Raw genomic sequence first — 26,323 nt, 5'->3', positions numbered from 1 at the left:
TTAACACGCGTTTTCAGGTCCCTGTCCTGAACGCAGGCCCAGAGCAGAGCCACAGTCCCCAGCATGTGGACACCGCACCCACCATGCTCTGGGACAGAGCGTGCCGTCCAAGAAGCTGCTAGGTCCAGGATGGGCTGGGGCCACCCAAGTAGAGTTGTGCCTCTCTAGGGCCTCAAGGCTCACTCCCAGCACTGGGTAAACATGATATAGTCATCCCTCAGTATCCGCCAGGGATTGGTTCCAGGACCCCTGCAGATACCAAAATCCACAAATGCCCAAGTCCCTTACATAAAATGGCGAAATATTTGCATGTAACCTACACATATCTTCACAGATACTTTAAACCATCTCTGGATTACTTACAATGTAAATACTATGTAAACAGTTGTTACACAGTACTATATTGTTCAGGAAATAATAACAAGACTTGAGGCAAATAACGCTCAAGAAAACACGAGTGCTGGAGAGACAGGATCCACAAGACGGCGGGAGGCTACAGCAGGGGACGCCGCACATTGCTGCATTCCCGCCAACTCAGTGGAGCGCTCACAGAGTGGCAAATTCAAGTTTTCCTTTTTGGAACTATTTTTTCCCCCAAATATTTTCAATCCGCCATTGGTTGAATCCACAGATGCTAGAACCGGGGATAGAGAGGGCTGACTGTATTCGCAGTGCTGATAACACCGCTCCCCTCTGCATCCCTCTCCCAATCAGGACTAAAGGTGGAGGGGGATCCCCCACATCCGTTCAGATGAGTCACTCATGGTGCTTCCTGTCAGGGTCCAAATTCTAACCTTCCCGAGGACTCTGTCTCATCACATCCACCAGGTGAGGGGTTGTCAGGTGACCAATAAGGAGCTCAGGCAGCTTGGCCCACCTCCTATGGCCCCCCAGGGCCCTCCCTAAGGCCAAGAAAATGCAGCTAGTGACCCCAGTTTCACCTCCTCCTGCTCTACTCTGATTCACAGGGGGAGCGGCAACACACACACCATACACCAAGAACAGGGCCAAGGAAACCAGACCCAGGGGTCCAGGCCCTCCCACCCGCACATCCACTGCAGTGAGGGGCCCAGGCCCTCCCACCCCCACGTCCACCACAGTGAGGAGTGCCGGCCCTCCCACCCCCATGTCCACTGCAGTGAGGGGTCCCGGTCCTCCCGTCCCCACGTCCACTACAGTGAGGGGTCCTGGCCCTCTGGCCCCCACGGCAACTCCAGTGAGGGGTCCTGGCCCTCCCGCCCCCACATCCACTGCAATGAGGGGTCCAGGCCCTCCAGCCGTCCCGTTCACCGATCATTCACGACTTGCACACGCTCCCCCTCTGTGGCTCCCTCTGTGGCTCCCTCTGTGGCTCCGTGTCCACACAGAACCACTCTCGCCCCCATGCCTCACAGAAGCCTTTCCTTGAGTGAATGTCAACACAAGTTCTGTCACCCAACTCTCCCAAAAATCCAATGTGACCGCCCCATTCTACAGATGGAAAAAGAATCCAGGACCCTCGGCTTGAAGATGGTCAGTGTGAGCTGAGAACCTGGATTTCTGGATCCAGGGCTACACCAAGCCACACTTACACAGGATCATCCCAGCATCCTGACCGGGATGCAAAGGTCCACCAGAAACTGAACAGAGAACCTACTACAAGGAAGTCTCCAGTGTACTCCTTTAAATGGTGGACAGGTCCTCTGGTTCTCTGAAACAGCTGAGTTTATAACTATGTGATACATATCCAGGTCTCTGTGAGATTAGCACAGCATGCCAGTGAGGTGCACCACTACTCAGTCTGCCCAGCAGAAGACACAGGGCTTCCAGAAACAGTCATCACACAAGAACTGTCCAACCAGGTGTCTAAGCTACAGCCAGGTGGCCTGGCAATCCTGTAGAATACGGGGACACGATGGAATACACCCTGACCCTGGAACTTGCTATCAGCTCTAACTGGCACCCACTGGCACTTGCTGACAAATCTAAGACTTCTCTCCCACCTAGCCTGCCAGCCCCCAAGAGCAGGACCATGCCGGGGCCAAGGGCAAGCTTCACACAGTCAGGCTTCAAACCCTCTTGTCACCTGACTGGGGCGGGAGGGAGGGGGTACTGTGCTAACAAACGAAGTGCCATCCCAAGCGCAGGGATCCAGAAGTGGCAAACAGCGCTCCGGCCAAAGGCTTCTGGGAGCAGTAGAGCCGAGACTGGCAGGGCCTGTCCTGCAGGAGCTGGACAGGGACTCGTGGCATCAGCCACACAGCCACAGCAGCAATGTCCCAGGGCTGGCACATGTACCCAGCACAGGCCTGGAGCACAGACTCTCAGTCAGTGGCCACAGTTCAGCACCTGGATCGCACCGCCAATGGCGCTTGCTGGTCCAGCACAGCTCTGGTCTCTCCAAAGCCTCATTGCCATCAGAAGATGAACCAGAAGAGGGTGCCGGCCCCTCACCTGCTCATCCCACAGATCAGCCTGACCTCGCACTCGGCACTGAGCACACTGACCCCGGCTCCTGGTTTCAGGGTGAGGCCCCTCCATGTGCAAGAAGCCCCTCCCAATGCAACCTACCGCCAGCGTGCACACACTCACGCACTCATACACATGCCCCCACCCCCCCACCCCCCTCCCGCCGCCACATGAGCACACTCGCCCTGCAATCCAGCTGTAGATTGCCCGTGCCTTCCCCACTAATCCAGCACTCCCCAGATCGCAGGCCCCACCCACCCCTGGCGGAAGAGGGCGGCAGGAGCAGGCCAGTCCGGGAAAAGGCGAGACACACTGGAAAAGCCGGTCCAGTGCTTTGGTTTCAATGGTAACTGGGGAGTCACTGCACGTTTATCAGCACAGCTTCGGGATAATAACCCCCATCCCTCTACCGTGGACTGAAAGAAGGGCATGGTGACAAGGGACCCCTTGCTGCTTTACCCACAGTGTAGACGAGGAGCAAGTAGCATCTAAACATGCCCCTGGGCAGCTCTGCAAGCACTTAGAGACACGCATGTACAGACAAATGTCACTCAGGTAGACACACGTGCAGACACACACGAACAGATACTATACATGCAGACACGCTTACAGATACACATATATAGACACACATGTACAGACAGACATGCATACGGATGTGCTCACGTAGGTACACACCTGTACAGACACACGCAGATACATGCACCCATACAGATACAACACGGACAGATACTTATACATACAGACATGTACAGACACACATGTACAGACACGCATACAGATGTGCTCACATGGGTACATGCCTGTACAAAAGCAGCAGATACACACACCCAGATACTATACATACAAATGTGTATAGATACACATGTACAGACACACACATACAGATATACGTGCATACAGACATGCTCATGTAGGTATACACCTGTACACACACACGGACAGATACTATACATAGAGATGCGCGTACAGATACACATGTACAGACACGTACACGTACTCATGTAGGTACACGCCTGTACAGACACACATGCAAACACACATGGAAATATACTATACATACAGATACACATGCAGACACACATGTACGGATACACATGTAGATATACACACACAGACGTGCTCACATAGGTACACACCTGTACAGACACATGCAGGCAGATGCACCCACAGATACACTCACGTGCATATACTCACATACACACACTCACACACACACACACACACTCGGAGACGTGCGCACACACAAGTGGTCTCTGCCTCATAGCTCTCCAAAGCTCAAAGCCGCTAACTTCTCCCCACTTCTCAGCTCTCTCTCTCCAACCCCCAACCCGTAGGCACTGTTGTCATTCTCAGCAGTCGCGATGCCGATCCTAACATACTTTTCACACACACCGCACCGGCTGGTCCTGCCTGCCCTGAAGACACCTGACCCTCAGCCCCACAGTACAACGGGGCAGCTCACCTCCCGCCACAGCACCACCACCTGCCAGATCAGGCACTCACTGGACCAGAAACTCCACCCGCCAGGCCTCGGCCCGGTCTGGGCTGTGCAGCAGGCTCTCCTGGGGAGGCTGTCAGAAACACACATGGGGCTCAGGGGCCAGTGGGCCTGGGCTTCTCTATTGCTTAAAACGTGGCTCCAGTTGAAATGCACTGGTTTCATTAAAAAACATAAAAGGTCTTGGACCTGAGGGTTTGAAGAGGTACTCAAGCTTATCAGCACTAAAGTGGGCCCATGGCGGTCCACACCTGAGGTGGGTGCAGGGTGGGGGCCCCAGCACTCCCTTCTCACCAGCTTACACCCCAGCTCCTCAGAAAGCACCAGGACAGGGGCAAGGGGGCCTGGATGCCCCAGGGGGGTCAAGAGAGCCCAGCAACACAAAAGGGCAAAGGGGGCCTGAAGGAATTAACCAACTTGGTGATGTGGGTTCCCAGAGTCAGAAAAGGGGGTGCGGCCACACCTCCAGAGGCAGGGACAGGCATGGCATGGAGAACCAATGGCGATAATCTCGCTGCTAAGCCCAAGGCTTTGAATGCGCTTCATCCGTGCCTCAGAGAGCTGCACCTGAGGTGCCACCACGTCTGGGCTGGTCCTAGGACTGCCAAGGAAGGATCGTAGATCAGACTCCCTCCCACCCCCCACATCAGGGAGCAGTGTGGGGCAGGTAAGTACAGAGCGTCAGCTTTCAGAGGAGGGGTTGGGCTGCTGTACAGGAAAATAAAACAAAGCAATAGCGAAGAGAAGACAGAAAAACCGGAGCTACGGATGCCAAACAAACCATCCTGATGAATTTTCTCTGGCCCTGAGAAGAGCACTGCCAACAACGGGGAACTCAGTGATCAAGAACACTACCTCACATTCCCCTCCAGCTGTCTGAGGAGAGACAGGATACGTAACGTGTTTTTAAAAACATCCACCAAAATGATTTCAGTTTGTGAGTTTTTGCTGTGTAAAGTAACTGAAGCTCACTTTAACAGGACTGCTCTCACCACCCCAGGACGCCACATGGAGGTGAGGTGCCTTCAGAGCTGCTGGAACGACGACATGGGAGAGCGGGGATAGGCCCTGGGTGGCAGGGCCGGGCACATCGCCAACCAGTCAAGCCCCTGCATGGAGCCAGGAGTGTGGGGTGCGTCCCTCCCCCGTTCCCTCAGGCTCCCCCCATGCTGGGGCAGTCGTCCAGCCGGCTGCCCATGTACCTTTGGCGTGAAAGGTCCAGCCCCTCCGCCAGTACTCCTGCAGCTGGACGCGCTCCTGTTGGCCCAGGCTGCACACCTCTCTGTAGAACTGCCGCTCGATGTGGACGTAGGCTGCCGGAATGGCACCGGCCACGCCCTTGGCCCCAAAAAAGCCGTTCACCTCCGGTGAGGCCAGCAGGATCCGGTAGTCGGCCCGTGTGCCCAGGACCAGGTCCATGTAGGCCTGGGTCAGGTTGAAGTAGCCCGTGGTGAGGTAGATCCTGGCACCTCGCTCGGCCTCAGTCAGCAGAGTCTCAGTGATAATCTCGTCAATCTGGATCTCAAAGGGCTTCATCTGGATCAGCGGGTAAATCCAGGTGTCAGGGGCTGGCCTCCGGTCGCCGGCGGCAGCAGCGTCTTCCTGTGTCAGGAGGGAGTCACTGTGGAAGGTCTCGGCGTGCAGCAGCTGCTGGCGGGTCCGCGCTGAGTTGATCACATCCATGACCCTCTTGTTGGCAGCCTTGCAATAGGCTGCCCGGTCACCTGGAGGGAGATATGGGACAGGTGTGCAGAGGGAAGAGGGCTGACTCCCACTGGTACCCGAGACGTGATGCCACATTTTAGGGCTGTGTGAGTAAGATTCCCTGAGCCTCTGCTGACCCACACTGTGGAATCCTCCTTCCAAGCTGCCCTGTCTTCAGGTCGTCTCCCTCCTAACCCCAAACAGCAACACTCATCCTTCACTGAGCACAGGGCCTTTTTCTCTCATAATCACCTCTGGCCTGCTAAGTTAGCCCAGGGACTGGCAAACGTTTTCTGTAAAGGACCAGAGAGCAAGTATCTTAGGCTTTGCAGGCCAAGAGGAAAAACTGAGGATAACACGTAGCTACTTACATAACAAGGGAGCCTGGTGGCGCAGTGGTTAAGAGCTCAGCTGCTAAGCAAAAGGAAGGCAGTCCGAATCTACCAGCTGCTCCTTGGAAACCCTACGGGGTAGTTATACTCTGTCCTATAGGGGCACTATGAGTCAGAATCAACTCGAAGGCATAACCAGAGTCCCTGGGCGGTGCAAATGGGAAACACACTCAGCTGCTAACAAAAAGGTTGGAGGCTCGAGTCCACCCCAGAGGACCTCAGTAGAAAGGCCTGGTGATCTGCTTCTGAAAAATCAGCCATTGAAACCCTATGCAGCACACTTCTACTCTGACACACACAGGGTTGCCATGGGCCAAGCTGACTGGACAGCAACTCGTTTACATAATGAGAGAAAACAGACGTTCACAGTTTTCTTATTGATAAAATTAAATATATAATTACAACAATAAAGTGCAACTCTCTGTATGACTGAAGTTACCAAACAAGAGAAGGGAATTCTTTTGTGCGGAGGATAACACTTCGCTTAATCGGGGCTCAAAGCCAGCATGCCCCATTTGCGGAATCAACTACGAATGTTCTTCTATAAAGGCCGCCCTCTGCTCTCGGCTCAAGCGGCTGGCTAGACCTGGCCTGCTGCAGTTTGCCCATCCGATTGAGACCATGACAACAAAGTACAGAAGCTGGCATGGTCCTTCGTCCAGAACAATACTTCCAGCAAACCTCAGGCCAAAAGAACAAGAAATCAGCACCAATCTCCAGGCAAAGGTCAAATCCCAGAATAAGAGCGGGGACAGTGGGCAGCCTTCTAACTGGCATGGGAGGCAGGGACAGGAAAACTGAGGACAGTGTCCAGAGAGGACGCCCGTCCCACAGCGCAAAGTGGAGCGAACCCACCCCAGGGACGGTGAGGCCTCCGAGCCAGGCTGGGTGTGGATGCGGGCAGCCCCCCACAGCCCACAGGAACCTGAGTTGGGCATGCTGACTGAGACACTCCCGTTCTCCGTGCACGGGTCAGAAGGAGATGATCTCCCCATGAGGTCCACACCTGGGCCCCCCCGCCATGCTGACCCCTGCTGCAAATTTAGCAGCTGACCTTCCTAAGGGCCACCGGGCAGCAATGCCCCGGGGGCACCTGCTGCCAGGACTTGCCTGTTCCCTGTGAGCAGGGTGAGAGCCCCCAGCCTCCATGGAGCTGAGGGCACAGGGCCTGTGCACAGCCTAGCACAGTCCCTCAGCCAGCTGCTTCCTATAAGCACAGGGCAGGCCCAGTCACGCCCAAGCACAGAGACCCACAGCCCGAGCCCATCTCCCTGGGGCCAGGCTCACCCGCAGAGAGTGATTGACCATGAGTCCCATCTGCTGGCTTCAGAGACAAAGGCAGAATGGGCCTTGGTCACCCAAGTCTCCTGAGCCTGTGGCAAGGCCACTTAGGTGCCTCTCCGTGTCCCAACGACCTACCTTTGTAGGGGTGCACCATGCCCTCCACCACCTGCACCGTGTCATCCCCCTGTAGCTGCAGGGACACGTCCCCTACGGCGTCCACCAGTTCCGTGAAGAAGTCGGCCACCTCCGGGCAGTCCTGCAAGAATACGTAGCGGTCCTGGCGGTTGGTGAAGTAGGAGTCACTCAGGTTGGCGCTACAGGAGGGAAGAAGGCAGTGAGGACTCAGGCCAGGGTGAGCGACAGCGCGTCCTGGTGTCCCAGGCGTCAGGTTAACAAGCAGAGCAGAGGCTGACGAACTCAGACTAGGAGGCACGGAGCCACTAACATGGTTTCTGAGCAAGGACTAGGTGCAAGGAGCCGGGCGAGGGAGGCACAGCTGCCACCACAAAGTGAGACCCAAAGCACAATCAAGCTGAGGCGAGAGATGCAGATGCCGGAAAAGGTAACTAACCCCACAGGCTGCATATCAGTGCCCATGTTCCTGAATCAAGAGGAGCTGCGTTTCAGTCCTGACTCTGCCTGACACAGGTGTTCCTCCTCCCCGATCTCTATCCCCTCACAGAGAGGGAGGAAAGCATGACAGAGGGTTGCTGTCAGGAGCCAATATGAGTACAGGCAGGGGCTTGGCAAGGGGGCGGCCACACAGAGCGTGCTCAATAAACGGTGGCTGTCTTTCCGTCAGCCTTGGGGGACTCCAGCTCCCGTGGCTTAGACGAGGCCACAGAGCCGCCTGGAGAGTGAGGCAATAGGACTGGAAATGTGCCGGCAGGTTCCCAATCCCATGACCTCCACCCAGAGCATACGGAGGGAGACATCACTGAGAGGCAGGAACTCACCCGCTCAGGATCACGCTGTTGTCAAAGAGATACACTTTGATATGCTGGAGGCCGATGGTCTCGTTGAAGCGCTCGGGCATGAGGAGGCGGAGAAGCCCACGCAGGTTGGGAGTGTGGAAAAGCGACACCCGGACCTGCTCAGGAAACCTCTGCAGCAGTGGGAGCAGCATGGTGCGGGAGTTCTTCCTGCCTGGATGGGCCGGCGAGCCGGAGAAGATGGGGTGTTCACACCAGGAAGCACACCAGCTGCCAGCCGGGGGCCGCACAGAGCGCTCACAGCCACCCAAGCCCATCTACACTAGCCAGGCCACCCAGGCGCCTGTCTACACTGGACAAGCCCACCCAGGCCCCTGTCTACACCAGTCAGGCCCACCCAGGCCCCTGTCTATACCGGCCAGGCCCACCCATGCCCCATCTACACCAGTCAGGCACACCCATGCCCATCTATACCAGTCAAGCCCGTCTATGCCCGCTGACACCACTCAGGGCCACCCATGCCCTCGTCTACACCAGTCACAGCCGCCCGCCCGCCCCCTCGTCTACACCAGTCACAGCCGCCCACGCACCCGTCTACACCAGTCACAGCCGCCCGCGCCCGTCTACACTACTCAGGCCCGCGGTTCTTTCTGGCCTGAGGATCTTGGAGCCAACTCCTCCCTGGATATGGACCATATCTTGGGCAGGGGAGATGGGTCAGTAGGGCAGGTACCTGCTGCTTTTGCCATCCAGTGCCTGGTAACATACCAACCTCCTTCTGGGGCCCTACCCAACTCCCCCACTCTTGGCATTTCTGCTCTGGGTGCCTTGCCCCCGGCCCCACAGAGGGCACAATGACGACAGCAATCCGCCCAGGCAGGCCACCAGGAGCTCTGTCTGACATCAGGAGGCAGACTCTCGCTATGGATGGGTTGCTGGGAGACATGGGCCTGGGGCCCCGGAGACCACACTGGAACCTGAGAATCACCCAGCCCGAGGGCCACAGGGCCAGGAGATGGAGCTGGTGACACAGCTGAGCCCTGCATCAAGATCCTCCTCCCCCCGCCACAGAGCAGGTCAAGAAATTCTCTTTGTTGCCTAATTTGTTTTAGTGGAATTTTAGTCACTCGCTACAGAAGGAATCCTAATTCAGACCATCAGGCACTCCAGGCCAGCCCTGGGCCATCTTCAACTGCCTCAGTGTACCTGAAGACAGGAGGGGGAACCGGGAGATTCCTATACAGACAGTCTGAGAGAGGGTGGAAACAGGGCCGGGGGCACGTCAGCCCTACCTCTTGAGCCCCGTGTGAAGTCTAAGAGGATGGAGACCTTGAGGTCTGAAGGGAACTTTGCTTGGAGTGACTTTTCCAGAGTGCTTTCCAGGCAATCCACCTGTCGATGAAAGAATCCATAGAGAATACAAACATGAGACCCAAAAGATGCAACTGTAAGAAACCGACCTGTCAGCTGACATCTCCTCAGCCCCTCTGATGCCTCACGGTCCCTGCAAGCACATACACAGGAGCTCTTCCTTCCGTGACAGCCCCCACAACAACCAGGAGAAACCACCCAGCGTTCTCTCTGCAGTCCGGGCCTCCGGGGAAAGAACAGGGAAACCCACGGGTCAGAGGCTGGCCACCCGAGCAAGCTGGACCTTCCCACTCTGGGAAACGCTCTCTCAGACGCCAGCTCCCACACATTTCAACAAAAGTCCTCAGACACACACAGACAGTGGCCTACACATGGAGAGCTCTCGGCAAGTCTGAGACACAGCCCGAGGGCCACAGGGCCAGGAGATGGAGCTGGTGACACAGCTGGATGCTATGCTCTTTACCTGCGAGAACCAACAGGCTGCCCAGGACTGCAGCTGGGAGGAGGGGTGGGAGAGTGGATACCAACTTACCTTTCTCCTCCTTCTCCAAACTCCAGCCCCTGTGTTATTTCCTGGCCCCTACCTGTGAGTTTCTGAACATTGTGAACCAAAAAACAGCACATACTAGGGCAACGGCCCAATTCACTACCTCGGCGTAGAAGGTTGCCCCAGGAGCCTGAGACAAGGCAACAAGTACACTCACGAAACTGAGACCCCTTCAACTAAACCGGCAGCTTCTAGTGTGGGAAGCACACCTTGTGCACACCTGGCAGTGCCAGCCCCTTCTCACCCCACCCGTGCTCACAGTGATTGTGTGCTGGGACGGCAGCAGGCCCAGGGAAGGGAAGCTGACCACAGGCCTGGCACCTGACACAGCCCCTGGCAAAGCCACGGCCAGCCCTGCCCTGTTCCACTTGTCTAGGACAGTGGTCACCAAACATGCTCCCTAAAGACCAGACAGTAAATATCCTGGGCTCAGTGGACACGGGAAACCCAGGGTAGAAAGTGGGAGTGTGCTGTCACATCATAGGGATTGCAACTAGGATCACAACAATATGTGTACTAATTTTTGTACAAGAAATTAACTCAATCTGTAACCTCTCACCTAAAGCACAATTTAAAAAAAGAAAAATCCCGGGTTCTGTGAGCCAGATGGTCTCGTCACAGCCACTCAGCTCTGCCGCTGTAGCATGAGAGCAGCCACGGACAACACACAAAAAAAGAGTGTGGTTGTGTTACAGTAAAGCCCTGTTACCAGGCACTGAAATTTCAGTCTTACACACTTTATGTGTCACAAAATAGTATTCTCCTTTGGATTTTTTTTCAAATTATTTGACAATTTTAAAACCATTCCCAACTCACATAACCAGGCAGAGGGCCACATATGGCCTACCGGCCGTAGTTGACCAAACGCGGGACTGGCAGAAGACAGACTGGCCTAGAGACCCCTGTGTGGGGTGAGAGGGATGCTGGCCAGAGGCCTAGGATCAGGCCTCCCCATGTCCTCCCCTATGGCCCTCCTGACATGGTGCTTTATTATGAAGAGGAAGGAGGCCAGGGTAAAGCAAGCCCCAATGCTTGGATCACAGCATAATCATGCCAATCCCAAATCCTACCATACTGGGGCAACTAAAACAAGAGTTTTCTGAGAGAGAGGCCCAGAAGACGGCGCTACACTAACTCCATGGAGCTCTGCAGCTGTGGGGCATAGGGACCACCCCCCGTAAACCTTACCAGCTCCTGTTCCAAAGGACCTGTCCCCAGGTAGAGGGACGCCATCACGACTCGCCTCTTGGCTATCTTTATCTGCCCCTGAAAGGTGAGAATCAATTTCAAAATTCGCAATTATTATTTCAGAGTTCACTGAGAAATTACAGTCCTTGGACCTTGAAGGCAAATAATAGCCCAAGCTGAGCTATCTTGCGTCTCACCCATTAATAGCTAATGCAAACCCAAACCGTGGGTGGTGACCTACCAAGTAAGGACCCACACATCCCTAATTTAAAACAGCCAGCCCACAAAGTGAGGCATGGTCAACCACACTATGAAACACAACGCAGCCGCTAATAAGAAGGGACAGGGTTTGGGTGTCCTGACAGGAAAGGTGCTCACGAGCTGTGGCTGAGAGACGAAAGCTCCCACCTGCTTCCACCCCCGTGCACACACCTGCACGTGTACGTGTGTGCATGCTTTCAGGAGTGTGGAGAACACACACCAAACGCCGGCAGCCCCCCAAGGAGTGGTGCAGGAAGGTGGGGTGTGCAGGTGTGGGTCTGTGCTCTTCACTTCATACCCTTCTGCACCCTCTACGGTTCTTATAACACGCACACGCACAGACACACCAACATTCTAAGATGACACGTCACAGCGATCCTAACAGCCAGTGTCCCTCCCTAGAGACACTGCCCCAGACCTCAACAACGGTGGCAAGGACAGAAAGAGCTACAGCGCTACCACACACCAAACCCTGAAGGCTGCGCCAGAAGCGAGGTTGTGAGGCACATGCCCCCTCACCGTCAAGAAGGGGAGCCATCTTTAACGCAGCATTCACGTGCCTGCGTTACACGCCCGCGTGTTCAACACAAGGACAAACGGCATATCCACTAGACAAACCAATGCACACACTGCTGGACAAAGGGTTATGTTGTAGGAAAAAAAGAGAAGACTTTCCAAGGTGTGGCTACCTCCTTTGTCTTGTTATCTATCAGTAGATGCTTGGGAGGAAGGCAATCATGAAGAAAGCGAAAAGAAGGAAGAGAAATAGCAAGCACAGTGTGAGATGGCTAAGAGCAGGCAGGAGAGGCGCCTGACAGGTTTCTGCAGGCCCAGCCCCCCAAGAAGAGCCTCAGTTGCACTGCAGGGAGGTGTGGGGGTGAGACAGGGGCCAGCACAGTCCTCTCTCCCACAGACACAGGCTGCTCTGTCCATCCTGGGAAGAAGACGTCCCACTCAGCGTGATGTGTGCCAGAAGATCTGCCCACGATTCAGTTCCCAGGGCAAGGGGAGGCCTCAGCTTCCTCCCAGCCTGCCCAGCTAAGCCCCTGGCCTGTCTGGGCAGGTGAGCAGGCAGCGGCCTCCTGCCTGGGGCCCACCACAAGGAGATTCAGTCCTTCACTCACACAGAGTTGCTCAGGAGACTGGGAAGGGCCTGTTTCTGAAAGCCCAGGTGAGGAGGGCAGAGCAGGCCACGCACCGGCCCTATGCAAACAGGGACAAGCAGGGCAGACAAGCAGTGTCACGCGAGTGAGTAAGAGGGGATGAAGTGAGCACACACAGACACAAAGGCACACACACACAAAAGCACATGCAACACAAAGGCACACATACAAAAGCACACGCAACACAAAGGCACACACACACACACAAAAGCATACAAAGGTACACACAAAGGCACACACACAAAGGCACACACGCACACAAAGGCACACACACGAAAAGGTACACACACAAAGGCACACACGCACACAAAGGCACACACACGAAAAGGTACACACACAAAGGCACACACGCACACAAAGGCACACACACGAAAAGGTACACACACAAAGGCAGACACATACAAAGGCACGCACACAGGTACACACACACAAAGGCACACACACAAAGGCACGTGCATACAAAGGCACACACACAAAGGCACAAAGGCACACACACAAAGGCACAAAGGCACACACACAAAGGCACAAAGGCACACACACAAAGGCACAAAGGCACACACACAAAGGTATACGCACAAAGGCACAAGCATACAAAGGCACACACGCAAAGGTATACACACAAAGGCACACACACAAAGGCACGTGCATACATAGGCACACACACAAAGGCACAAAGGCACACACACAAAGGTATACGCACAAAGACACAAGCATACAAAGGCACACACGCAAAGGTATACACACAAAGGTATACACACAAAGGCACACAAAGGCACATGCATACAAAGGCGCACACACACAAAGACACACACCCAAAGGCACGCACACAAAGGCGCACATACACACACACAAAGGCACATGCACAAATGTATTCTGCAAGGAGCCAGCGAGAAACTAAACCACGTGTGGAAGACACAGGGCAAAAGGAGCAAAGTGTGCAAGCCCCCAAGGGAACTGCAGACCATTTTCTGCACAAAGAGGAATCTCTACACACTTCCTGCTATCTGCCAGCAGCCTGCCTCCCTGCCCGCCCGTATCATACCTTAATTCCAGCATCATTGCTAATACGAACTCCGAGTTCAGGCTCATAGAAATTAACTGGCGTTAAATGACTTCATCCCAATTAGCAGCTATGCCATGAATAACTAGATGCAGCACGAAAACCGAAGCAATCCACTGAGAACTAACCCCCACGTACGCAGTTCAGTACCCCGCCAGGAAAGGGGGGATGCAAACTTCAGACAGTCATCCCAGGATTATGGGGCCTGAAACCACTTACCCTTAACTGCCTCCTACTCGAATGAGAGGTTTCTGGGCACTCCTATGCACCAAACCGCATCACAGGTCATCTGGTCTTCATGTCCTTCGTATCACATCCGCTAAGATGACTCTATCGTGTGTTCTGGGCGCTTCCTACACACCGAACCCCAACACAGGCCATCTGGTCTTCATGTCCTTCATATCACATCCGCTAAGATGACTCTATCATGCTCTGGAGAATATTCCCATGGCAGGGGTCTACCATGTGCTGACTAGATAAAGGTTCGTTTCTTCACAGGCACTACTACCAGGGACGCTACCTGTGTGGTCCACGCGCCCTCACTAACCTCCCTCTATGTGACTAGTGGTCTACGTCTTCAACACAGAGTGAAGGGAGCCAATACGTCTATGAGAATCAAAACCTAGGCTCTTGCCCTCATTGTCCCCATTCCATGAGCACTACCCAAGACACTAGCCATGCAGATAAGCTCCTGGTTTGGGCTCAGTTCAACATTTGAGAAGCTGAAGCCTAACAAGTAGAACCCAAAGGAAGAAGCTTAGCAGCCATGAAAGGCTTCGAGGAGCAACTGCTCAGGACTCACCATCCTCATCCCCAAACCCCTGCCCCTTTTTCCTTTAGACACAACTTACCTTCATGAGCTCGAAAAACTCTGCTGGGGAAGAAAGCACCCTGACGTGAGAGCTGGAGACGCCGAACTCAGGGACCAGGTTTCTGATCCACGGGAACCTGTGCACACCCTCTGGGCACAGGCAGCAAGGCGGGGAGGTGACCTGGGGAGCTGCTGGGGAGAGCAAGGGAGCCAACAGCAGCCATGGTGACCTGGTTGAAGAAACGTGCAAATGAGTTGTAAGTTACACTTCTCCAACACCCCCTCAAAGTCTCATCTGGCTACGTGGAGGGAGCGGTCTTTGGGTGAGGGCTGAGTGCAGATTTTCTGGAACATTTCTAGGTGACCCCTAAGTCAAACTTTGTAAAAGCATCTCCCCTTCGGGTCTCCCTCCTCTTAACACCTGGGAGCGCTTACCAGCTGAGCAACCTGAAAAGAGCCAACGCCTCTGGCTAAACCCCAAAGTCTAATTCCAAAAACGTCAGGAACCAATGTTACAGTGGCCACGAGTAAACACGCAAAAGCCACCGACCGATTCCTTCCACCACCCTCTAGCAAATCCATGTGAACGTGCTCAGAGAAAGTTGCCCCGGAGGAGGCTGAGTCTGCTGTGAGCCAATAATCACAGCCAAGATCCCTGCTCAGTGACAGATGAGTATCAACAGGGCTTCCACTTGGAGGCTACAGGAGGGAAGGACCCAGAGAAGTCAGCTGCAGAAATGCTCTTTGAAACTCAGGTTTGGAGAGAAAAGCTGGGAGCAGGAAGTTGGGGAGGAGCACCTAGTCTTGAGCAGTGTGTGTGAGAACAGGCCCCTCCCTGCTGGACATGTCCTCCTTAGGGAACCGTGTCCGGGCCCTGGCTCCAGCTGTCAAACCACCAGTCTGCACCCCTGGCCAACTCCACCCGGCGGCCTGAGGCTAAGACTAGGCGTGGTTCTGCCAGTGAGGCCACCCAATGGCTCAGGAACACCTGCAGGCATGGGGGGGCGCTGTTGACCGCAATCCCCACGCAAACGCAAACCCGACCCCATCTGAATGCCAGCACCACCAACGGCTGCAGGACGGCTGCAGGAAACCCTCTTCGGCATGTGACCTTCCACTGCAGCCTCAGGAGAAAGTACAGGAGGGGACGCTCAAACGCGCCAAGCCCAGATGGCCAAGGATTCCTAGGAGATGAGCTCACTCGCTGGCTTCAGGGTAAGTCCCCAGGGTTTGTGAATATCCCTGCACTGACACCAGATGCCCCACAGCTGCACTTCCCAGAAAACCCACCAGTTTGTCACAGCCGACTCACTGCCAAGAAAGTGCCCATCGACAGGCAGAAGGTACCTGCAGGCTGTGTGTTCCGGAAAGTCGGGGTTCACCCGGGCCATGCAGTAGAGGCGGGAAAGCGGCCTTTTCTCTAAAGGGTGGTGGTGCCGAGCAGCAGCTTACACATGAGGGGCCAGAACAGGTAAACAGTGACAACGACTGCTGCTTCAATCATTCCCAAACTGTAAGCCATTCTCCCTCTCAAGGCCAACTCAAGAGAGTAGAGGGAAAGACCTATCGTTCCAAGGGGAAAACCACGAGAGGCAGGGAGCGCTGCACAGCAGCCTATCAACTGGAAACCCCAGTGGGGGAGTAAGGTCTAATGTGCGTTAATTAAACACGGGCCATCCGAGGTGGAAACCACACCGCAGTGGCAGGCACGCTGCTCTCCCCGCCTCGCAGCACTCGGCATCTTTCAGACCACGTGAGGAGGACTCCAGGCATCACCTGCATACTGGTGAAGTTCTCTAGATGGTGGAGGTGACATACAGCTTTGCTTGGCGTCTTTCAGACCATGTAAGGACAACTCTGGCTGTCACCTGTGTGTGTACTGGTTCAGTTCTGCAGATGGTAGAGGTGGCATGCAGCTTTGCTTAGCATCTTTCAGACCATGTGAGAAAAGACTCTAGGTGTCACCTGCAATGCTCCAGGGCCACGTGGTTGGTCCTCACGCGGTCCTGCATATGAGCCAAGAAGACTCATATCTGCTCCCAAGAAGGCAGATGAGGAAACACTTCCTCAGCAGACAGCAAGCGAAAAGATGACAAGGGCCAACGTAAGGCTTGATTCAAGTGATCCTTGAGCAGCACCATGCACCTGTGGCGGTCTCACGGAACATACACAGCAGAAACCACCCAAGGGCAGGACAAGAGGAAATGCTAACCTCAACTCGATGAATGTCAAGATGCACAGGTATCACAAGAGAAGCTAGTGATACCTGGCGTTCCTGGAAGGTCACAGAGGCGGGCATTCGAGCGGGCTTTGAAAAACCAGCACACACGGTCCTGGAGAGGGCAACACGCGCAGGCAGGGCAAGGTGTGGACAAGTGCATGGAGCAGGAACTGGCAAAAACCACCCTCCAAAGAAAAACCCAGGACGGTCTCAAGAGTCAGCCTAGAGAATTAAAAAAAAAAAAAAAAAGTCCAGGAAGGTACCAGGGCCGACCCCTTGTACTAAGTCTGGCTGGGAGAATGCTGGCTGGCAAGCCTGGGCTGAGATGCCCAAGCACCCTGGGGCTCCTTGAGCAGGTCCCTCCCTGCCAGGCCACTCTCTCCTGGACATTCTACCCAGGCCTCAGACCAAGATCTGCTGACAGCTTTTCTCTGTTGGCTTCCTGTTTAGTGTGTACACTAACAGGTTTGTTTTTGTTAGAGAGAAGGAGCTGAGCACTAGTTAGGAGTCGCAGTTCATGTAGAGGAGACCCAAGCTACCAAGGGCAATCTCACAGACCTCGGGAGGAAGGGGCTCTAGAAAGGCCCCCACAATCACAGCCCAGGCCAGGGGACCGCCTTGAGACTGGGGACCCTCCAATCCCACATGAAGGGGCCACTGGGGCAAAAAAGCCAACTCCAGTTTGGAAACATGTCACTGGCTTCTCCAGGGCCCGCTCGCTGATGCCATGCTTCTTCACCTCAGCCAGAGCCCCATGGGGGCAAGTTTCCGCTTTCCACCACACAACTCCTGGGAATTTTCTCAGGAAAGGTTGAGCCCCATGCCAGCAGCAGCCCCTCCTGCCTGGTAATTCCAGTCCCCACAGACCAACCACCTGCTAAGGCAATTCCCCTCGCCCCCAGGAGGGTTCCTGGGAAACCACAAGGCCCAGCTCAAAAAGGAGCCCCCGAGGGACTGGCAGAAGGGAGGCTGTGTTATCCGACCAAAAACCAGAGCTGTATACCACCACCACCATCGCGAGAACTGCACCAGGACACACAGTTTCCACATCTAGACCTGGGCTCCCTGAATCATCTTTCCAGATAACATCTAGAGTTCCCGTTTCTAATTACGGGGGAGGGAGGGTGAAAAGGTTTGCCAACGTTGTCTCTCTGAAGGCCTCCTTCTGAACTGCTGGGGACAGTCAGAGGAGGACCCCAGCACCACCCTCACTCTGCCTTTCAGAACCAGGGGAGTGGCACCACCTCACCCTGCAAAGCACCGCTGGTGGCAGCAGCAGCAACAGCCACAAAGCAAACAATGCAGGGCGATCCCCAGTCCATGATCCTGAAGGAAAAAGGGGACCAGCCTTCTCTCCAAGCCAGCCTGGCTATTGGTAAAGGTCCAGTCAGGTGGCTTAAGGCTTCCCGTGGAATCTGTCACAAATTCCCTGAATGGCACTGACCAAGGAGGGCGTGCTGACGCTCAGTCTCTTGTCCCTGAGCCTCTGGACTGGGGCCCACGTGAAGCCAGACAGGGGACTGAGGACAGAGGGCGGCCAGGCCCCCCCAGCTGCCCTTGGCAGGGCAGTGCCCACTCCTGTTTTTGAGGGGCAGGGATCACAGTGGGCCTGAGTTCAGGATTAACTAGCCATGCTGCACCAGCACAGAGATGCCATCCGACACGCCTGCTTACAGAGGCTCGGGGAACAGCAGAACAGGCATCTCTCCTTTCTGTGGGGAGAGGCCAGCTATCCACCCCACCAAACATCTTGGAGCTGCGTGTGCTTCTCGGGAAAAGACTGTGGCCACCTCCTGTTTTCCCTTTGTCTGGAAGTGGCACGACATGCATGGGGGTCCAACCCAGCCCCCTGGCTCAGTAAAGGATGCCAGTCAGGAGAGGGAGACGTCAGACTACTGTGCTATGTCTCCATGTCACCTTCAGGAGTCCCCCGCACACCCTCGTGGATTCAGGACACACATCTGCCTCTCCCTGGAATTGCAGTCCCTAACAGCCCCACAAACAATGGGACACAAGTAAGTATGGCAACTTCTCGGGGTTTTTTCCAAAATGGAGCCTGTGAGGCTCTGAGCATAGCTCTGCCTCGGGCGGTCCAGTGCCTATGTTCTCAGCACCACACGCAGGCCGTTAAGTTCCCTGGCCACGGGCTCAGTCTTGGTCTAAGGGCCTGTGAGCCTTCTGCAACTCTAAGATAACATTCACAGTACAAACTCTGTGGCTTGGATCCCATCCAAATCTGTCCAAAACGGCGAGAAAAGAAAGCAGTTTTAAAAAGAAACAGAGCCCCCTCTGGATTGTTTTCAGAAACTACGTTTTAAGAAAAACCCGCCCTCCCCCTCAGTCGCACACATTTAAACGTGAAGGTGAAGTGATGAGAAAAGGGTAACAGCCGTAACACTTACTGAGAAAGGCTTGAGAGGCTACGCGAAGGTAGCGTACTTCCTGCCACCCTGCCCTCCTGACTAATGCAAGACCGAACCCCAAGAAAGGGAAATGAGCGTGAATTCCCGTACATGAGTACATGACAAACGACCAACGGCCTGCTGGGCTCTGGCACTGGGCTGACCAGACGAGGCTCCTCTTGGCTCGTCCAAAAAGAAGTCGAATGCAGTGAGAGGACATCGATCTAAAATATATTTATGAACCTGCCATACACCTTGAGTGGCCAAAAGCATGAGGCACATTAAAGCGCCTGCCGAGAACTGATCCCACCTACCACTCCTCCAGGAGGCTCCCGACCAGCCCAATTCCCCAAGAGCCTTGAAAACAACTCATTTACGGTCATCAGATCACAATGTTTACAAGTGGATTATCTATCAAAACATTTTAATCCCAGACTGGTTTCCATCTGCCTACCGGCACACAACTGACTAACAAGACTAATTCATCCCCAGCTGCAACGTACTCCAGGGATCTTCCCGATAATATTAACTTAACAACGCCACACTGGGAAAGTCGGTCCACTGCAAATCTTAATTCACTGCAGGATTGAGTTTGTATTATTGGGGGAAATTATGCTTCGATTTGAAATATCTCCCTCGCATCCATCCTACAAGTATAAATTAAGTCAAGAGATAGGTGGCTGTACTACACCCTAATGAGCAAGGAGAACCAGGTCCCACATCAGAAAGTTCAAAGAAAAAATAAACTCTGGAAATCATAAGCATCATTCTCCCCAAAACATAAAGCACGGCCTCCTGGAGGTCCCTCGGAGTCGAACACCTTACCTACCATTACAACAGAAGAAAGATGTAGAAAAACAGTCTGCTCAGTATTTGTTTCCCTCTTATAACTCACAGACGTTAGCCCCGGCCACTCCGATACATACACTCATACACTTAAAGAAAATAGAGCTTCGGTTCAAAAACTAAGATTTTTTTCTGCACATGTAACTCACACTGAAAATACTCTTTAAAAAAACCAAACAGTAGGCCATAGAGCAAATATTGCCTCGCGTGGTCAACCGGCTCCGGATTAGGAACCAATATCCTCTTGCCACATTTCCCACTAGGGTCTCATCTACTTCAAATAACAAACCAACTATGTGTGGCCTGGGGACAGCAAAAGCACAACGTGTAGCTTTTGTCTCCCCCTCCTGAGCCCCAGGTCGGCCACAGTCCAGTGAACACTGACACCTCCACCTGGATGCTAACATGCCTCAACCTCACCTTATCATCGTCCCCAAAACCTGTCCTCTTCCTCACTCGGTTTCAGTGAAGTGTACTACCCAGTCACCCAGGTCAGAAACATAGCTAATGGCCTCATCACTCCCCCTCAACACACACTCTCAAGCACGCGCGCGCACACACACACGCACACTCATTAATGTTGATTCTAGTCCACCCCTCTTTTCTATTCCCAGTGCCCCTGACTTCACATAACCCCCACCATCTTGCATCTGGATCATTATCATAAGAAACATACATGGAACCTCAGAGCTCACCTGCCTCTCGCCCAGGTGTCTAGTGTGCTCCTGTCTCCCTCCCTCCCGCACTTAGGACCCCGGTCAGCTCCTGGAGACCTCAGAGCTGCCTTCAGCCCAGGTCACTCACTCTCCTTCCCTGATCCTCCGCTCCCTCTATTGCTCATCCTGCCTACTCCTACCCCTCCTTCAAAATGCAGCTCTGAGATCACCGCCAGTGGGAAGCCTTCCCCTTCCGTGACCTCCAGGTGTCCCTGCTAGGTCCTGCCATGACCTTCTTACCACACTTTACCATGACTGTCTGTCTACGGGTCTGAACATACTGAAGGAGGGGCTATGTCTTCATTTGCATCCTCAGTACCCAGCAGGGCACAGCAGTGCTGTAAACACACGTGTCCAGTAAATGAAGGAACCCAGCAGTTCAAAAGGATAATGAAAGAGTCAGATGCTTGCTTAAGGGGAAACAATACTTCTAGATCCTGGACTAGAAGTAATTTTAAAAAGTCGTTTGCTGTCTCTGTGGCTGACTCTACGCCTAAAAAGAAACCACTACAGTCAAAGAACTGTTCCCTCTCAGCATTACTGTTCTAGCCACTCCAACAGTTGAGTAAGACTGGCAAAGAAAAACCTAAAATAATCTAGCTCATGACTACACATAACTATTATCAATGAATCAATGACCGTAAGAGTTACAAGAAACCACATCATTCGGGGAATGAGGAATTGGGAGGTGCAAATGAACAATGGAGAAGAAACGAAAGTCAGCAGCCACCAGAGGGTGAGTGGCCATTACAGACATGAATAACCCCAAACACAAAGAATCAGAAAATGCTGCAAACCGAATAAGGCAAAGAAAGCTTCAGAAACCTACAATATTACTCAATAGCAGGCCAGGCATTCACCCGAAGCTCTGAGCACAGGCATTATTTCCAAAGATTGTAAAACATAAACTTCTGAATTAGTGCCTAAGAAACTGAGTTTCTGGTTTAATTGTTGACCCAGAAAAACAAGTATTATCTCTCAACTAATTAAGAAAAAATCTGGAGCCACACAAACTGCACCCATAGACACTATTTACAAAAAGGGATTTGAAAAGTCAATTTGGATTATCTTTCCCACACACACATTGCCAAAAGAATACCCAAAACAAAACAATATTCAAGAGAAATGTCCTCTGTAAAAGAATTTGTGGAGACTGACCCAGCATCCAACAGTAATCGATACCAACGTTAAACAATGATTTATAAGATGTTTAAACACACAAAGGAAAATGACAAAATCACCTAAACATCTTGTATTTCAGGATAGACCCTTTTTTGAAACTTTACCCCAAAAGTCTCGCTGGTTTGATGCCAGGACATAGAAGTCATCCGCTTGATGACACACTGGAATAGATGGATCTTTTCCTAAGCACCGATTACAGAAAGTGGAGGGGCTGCTTCTCTTACACCCATTCCCACCAGGTTGCTGATATGAAGCTTAAAACCATTCTGATCGACAGGCTTCCAAGAGTCCCCTCTTGCCCTGGTTCTATCACCTGAAAGTTCCCCTAAATCAGAATTGAATTTTTGCTGGGAAATCTGCCATAATCCATGAAGCAAGCCCCTTCCACACCTAGGATACGCACACATGACATGACTGGGCCACAGATCTCTGTCCTCAAGGCCAGGAGGTCGAACCTCTCACCCAAGTAGCACAAATATAAAACCTTCGACAACGTAGCCTCAACGAAAGGATGCAGTCTCAAGTTTTTGTTTTTTTTTTTTTAGGTTCAAGTGTAAGGCTCAGGTCTCTCTAATAAGAAAACTATTTGCACACAAGTGATTTTTTTTTTTTTTTAATATTAAGAATAGCAGCAAGCCTCTTAGGTCAACGTGTTCTTGGCAAGTGTTTACTTTAAAAGACCACTGCCTGAACAAACTGCTTCAAAGCCTACTTCGCCACTTACATAAGTCACTTCGGTACTTTTTCAGAACACAGGCCCTTTGAAAAGTGTAAAAGGGGTTTTGAGAGGTTCCTCTTCCCAGGCCTGAGTGTGACTGACTCAGGACTGCTTCACGGCCCTCGCTGGCAGGATGTGAGAAATGCTGCGTGCACACAATCCCCGCAGGCCTGATTCACGCCCGCCAAATCACCCCACAGCCGGGAGGGATTATTTAAGGAAAAAGCCCTTCTGAACACAAACCGTGTCTCCCGTGAAGAAACTCTGCAACACCCACATCCTGGTGTTGGAGTCCAGACACGAACTGGGGTCAAGTTCCCCGGATGCAAACACTGCCCCTCTTTATAACGCGTATGCGGAGAGCCGTGACCGCTCGCCTGGAGGCCGTGGACAGGGGAGGCCCACTGGCCGTGCGCGGTGACACGCAAGCACTGGCCGCCCACCCTCCCTCGGCAAGGCCGGCGGCGGCGCAGACGAGTCAGGAGCGGAGCCTGCGGCGGGCGACGGGGACTCGCTGCACGGCCCGGGGCGCCGGGACCTAGGCCGCGCACGCCGCGCCCCCCGCCCGGCCGCCTGTCTCACCTCCTGCGCCGGCGGTCCCGGTTCCTGCCGAGGCGGTCGGACAGACGCCCCAGGAGCGCGGCTAGCCCGGGGCGGCCCGGCAAGAGGCCCAGGAGCCGCCTCCAGAACACCGGCCCCGCCGCCGCCGCCGCCGCCGCCGCCATGGAGACTCGCCGCTTCCGCTTCCGGCGCGCGCAAACTTTATTGACAACGGCGTGCGCGGACACGGCCGCAGTGCGCGTGCGCGGGAGTTGGGCCCGCGGAGGCGGTGCGGCCAGGAGGGGGCGGGTGGCGGGGGTGCCCGAGCCTCAGTTTCCCCTGTGGGGGGACACAGGTGCGACGGTGGTCGCGCCGTAGGAGGTTGTGGCCACCAAGGCTGCAGGGAGGTGTGCTCAGGTGTGGCTCTTACGCCTGCACTCGTCACAGGTGACAGAGGAAAGGATGCGGTGAGAACGCACAAGAACCGTTACTTTTTCCTCCTCCTCCTCAGCAGTGATAGATAGTGGGGATCGGTTACGAAGACCCATTATTTACTCTAGGCTGGACTTGATAGGGCGAGACAACTACCCGTAAGGTGTTAGCTGGGCTTGTACAAAACTGGGTTAACGCCTGAGTCACCGTCACCGAGCTGCGCTCAGCTATGGAAAATCCCCACCAAGCTCAGGTGGGAACCATTTTTCACCTTGTCAGCCCCAGCGCCTGCTGCTCCACGACTAGCAGGGAGGGTGGGCTCCACAAAGCTCTGTGAAATGAAGGAGGCGCCCTCCCCCTTCTGACTGCTCAGATACACAGGCTATCCCTGGCCCCAGGAAACACAGTTCTGTCGCCAAATACGCTGAAGGATTATCCTTATAGGCCAACAACACTTCTCATAGCTAATTTTAAAAAGGAAAAAACGTGCAGTACTCTGAGAGTCAGGAGGGATAAGTGCTGATAGGTGACAATGTGTGGCTCCTTGGCTGAACCACACAGGCTGGGACCTTGAAACTGGAAAAGCTGTAGAAGACACAATCATATCCTACTTATCCAAGGGGAGTGTTGGGAAGTTAAAATGATCTGGACACACTCTGAAAACAAAGAGTTTCATTTTCCACTTGACTGCTTTATCCCAAGGAAATTCATTACAGATTCCCTGCAAAAATATGCATCTCAGCAGTGTTCAGAATATCAAAAATGTGGAAGCAATTAACAGTTGGGGAGTTGGTTAAATAATGGAACATGGATATGTTGGAAGACCGGACATTCATAAAAATGATGTTGTAGAAGAATGTTTAATGACATTAGGTATAAAAAGCAAACCACCAAAGAGTAGTATAGAGATTATTTCATTTTGTTAAAAATTGGAAAGAAACTGTGTGTGTGCGTGTGTGTGTGCACAGACACACTAAAAGTAAATACACCAAAATGTTAACATTGGTTATTTGGACCTTTTCAAGAGTTTCCAAATTGTTTACAACCAACGGGTATTTCAGATGGATTTTAATATTTTTATGTTTAAGGAGATTTACAAATACAAAGTGGTATTCATTTCCACCCTTCCAAGTTAGAAATGGTGAATCATCAAATTTCCTAACTTCCAGTAACTAGAATGAGACCATCCACTTCATGGTTCCACTTTTTGCACAGGGCCTGTTACATGGTAATTGCACAGTAAATGTGGCTTCACCAGGAGCTCAGTTGTGAGCACCAGGTGGACCATGGGAGCACCCTGGTCATCATGAAAAGTGCTGGAAGCTTCTATGTGCATATGGTGCTTTGCTGTGTGAGGCATTAAATGATATAATCAACTCCACAGCAGTGGGTTTGTTAAGTATAAACAGCAAGGAATGACCTAGTCCCTCAGAAAGCCACACACCAAGTCTCTGGCCTTCATGGCTAGCTTGAAATAGTCAGAGCCATAACCAGGGTGAGGTAACCACGGCTTTGCCCCAGGACACGTACATTCAGAGGTTGCAAACATTTTTTAATAATGGTTTTCAGAGATTGAGCAATGTTTGAACTGGTTGCATCTACACGATGACGGTGCAGGCACTTTCTGCAAGGAGAGCTCATCTGAGCTAGTTAGTGAGAAGTGGGGGAGATAAGACACTCAAATAACACAGCTTGCCCCCAAGCTTGGAGAGCTACCTGGAGCAGACGCTACATCTGCTACTGGGGCTTCTGGACCCACACCTTGATGATCTGAAACGAGAAGCATCGGTCCCCTGAGACTCCCCCAGCCCGGAGGCTGGGCAGCCCAGCTCCTCAGTACCGCCACGCCTCCTGCCCACACCCACTGCCTTCTCGTTAGTCCCACTCACTCCTCCCTAAACCGGAGGTGCAGGGTTAGAAAGACAGGGTCGATGGGACCGGTGACAGACATCATGTCCTCCAAACGGAAAAGGAAACCCATTCATTGGGAGCAGAGTTGACGTCAGGGAGTGGTAGGCCCCTACCCCCAGATAACAGGCTGCTGCGCTCAGACAGGAAGCACCAGGAAATCCTGAGCCAGGGACCCAGGCCTCACTGTCTGTGATTCACTCCCTGAACGGAAAAGCATGCCAATGCAAGAGGAAGGCCCCTCCTCCCCGAACTGGCTTTGTGAGAGAGGGTCCCTCCAAAACACCAGTCTGTCAGCAAACTCCAGGGGAATGAAGAGGCCGGCCAGGCCACCTCTGCCTCCAGAGAGGAGAAACTCTTCTATTTCATTTTGACATAGGCACGTATCAGCTCTTTCTGAGGAGCGCACACTTGTTTTATAGGGAATGGAGCCCACTGTTAGGGATTGAATTGTGTCCCCCAAAAATGTGTTGAAATCCTAACCCCATAACTTTGGAATTAGCATGTGCCTTTTGTTATAGTAATGAGGTCATGCCAGAGTAGGGTGGATCTTAAACTCAATCATTTCGGTTATGGAAAGAGCAGATAGACACACACATACACATACAGACACACACACATACACACAGGGAAGACATGTCAAGGAACACCATTGATTTAAGGTAGACACCAGAAACTAGGAGAGAGGACCACAGA

At 53.2% G+C, this 26,323-nt stretch overlaps 1 protein-coding gene across 12 annotated transcripts in view; it reads right to left on the bottom strand.

Moving 5' to 3' along the window:
* PGS1 (phosphatidylglycerophosphate synthase 1) overlaps positions 1-23,482 on the bottom strand; it is a 48,902-nt gene extending 25,420 nt beyond the window's left edge. For 10 of the 12 annotated variants that reach the window (XR_007513965.1, XR_007513962.1, XR_007513961.1 and 7 more), the window contains exons 1-7: positions 23,330-23,482; positions 14,703-14,892; positions 11,368-11,445; positions 9,554-9,653; positions 8,286-8,475; positions 7,465-7,643; positions 5,152-5,673 (exon numbers count right to left, since the gene is read on the bottom strand). Coding sequence is in view for 6 of the 12 variants with exons in the window: in XM_049859138.1 (XP_049715095.1) it covers positions 5,152-5,673; positions 7,465-7,643; positions 8,286-8,475; positions 9,554-9,653; positions 11,368-11,445; positions 14,703-14,892; positions 23,330-23,472 (1,402 nt within the window). In the remaining 6 variants the exon portion in view is untranslated. The other 2 variants (XR_007513964.1, XR_007513963.1) reach the window with 2 other exon arrangements.
* Between the last annotated feature and the right edge of the window lie 2,841 nt (positions 23,483-26,323).

Source organism: Elephas maximus, chromosome 19, assembly GCF_024166365.1.
Source record: "Elephas maximus indicus isolate mEleMax1 chromosome 19, mEleMax1 primary haplotype, whole genome shotgun sequence".
Taxonomy (NCBI): Eukaryota; Metazoa; Chordata; class Mammalia; order Proboscidea; family Elephantidae; genus Elephas; species Elephas maximus.
The sequence above is the reverse complement of the archived record's forward strand: the minus strand, read 5'-3'. Positions and strand labels throughout refer to the sequence as shown.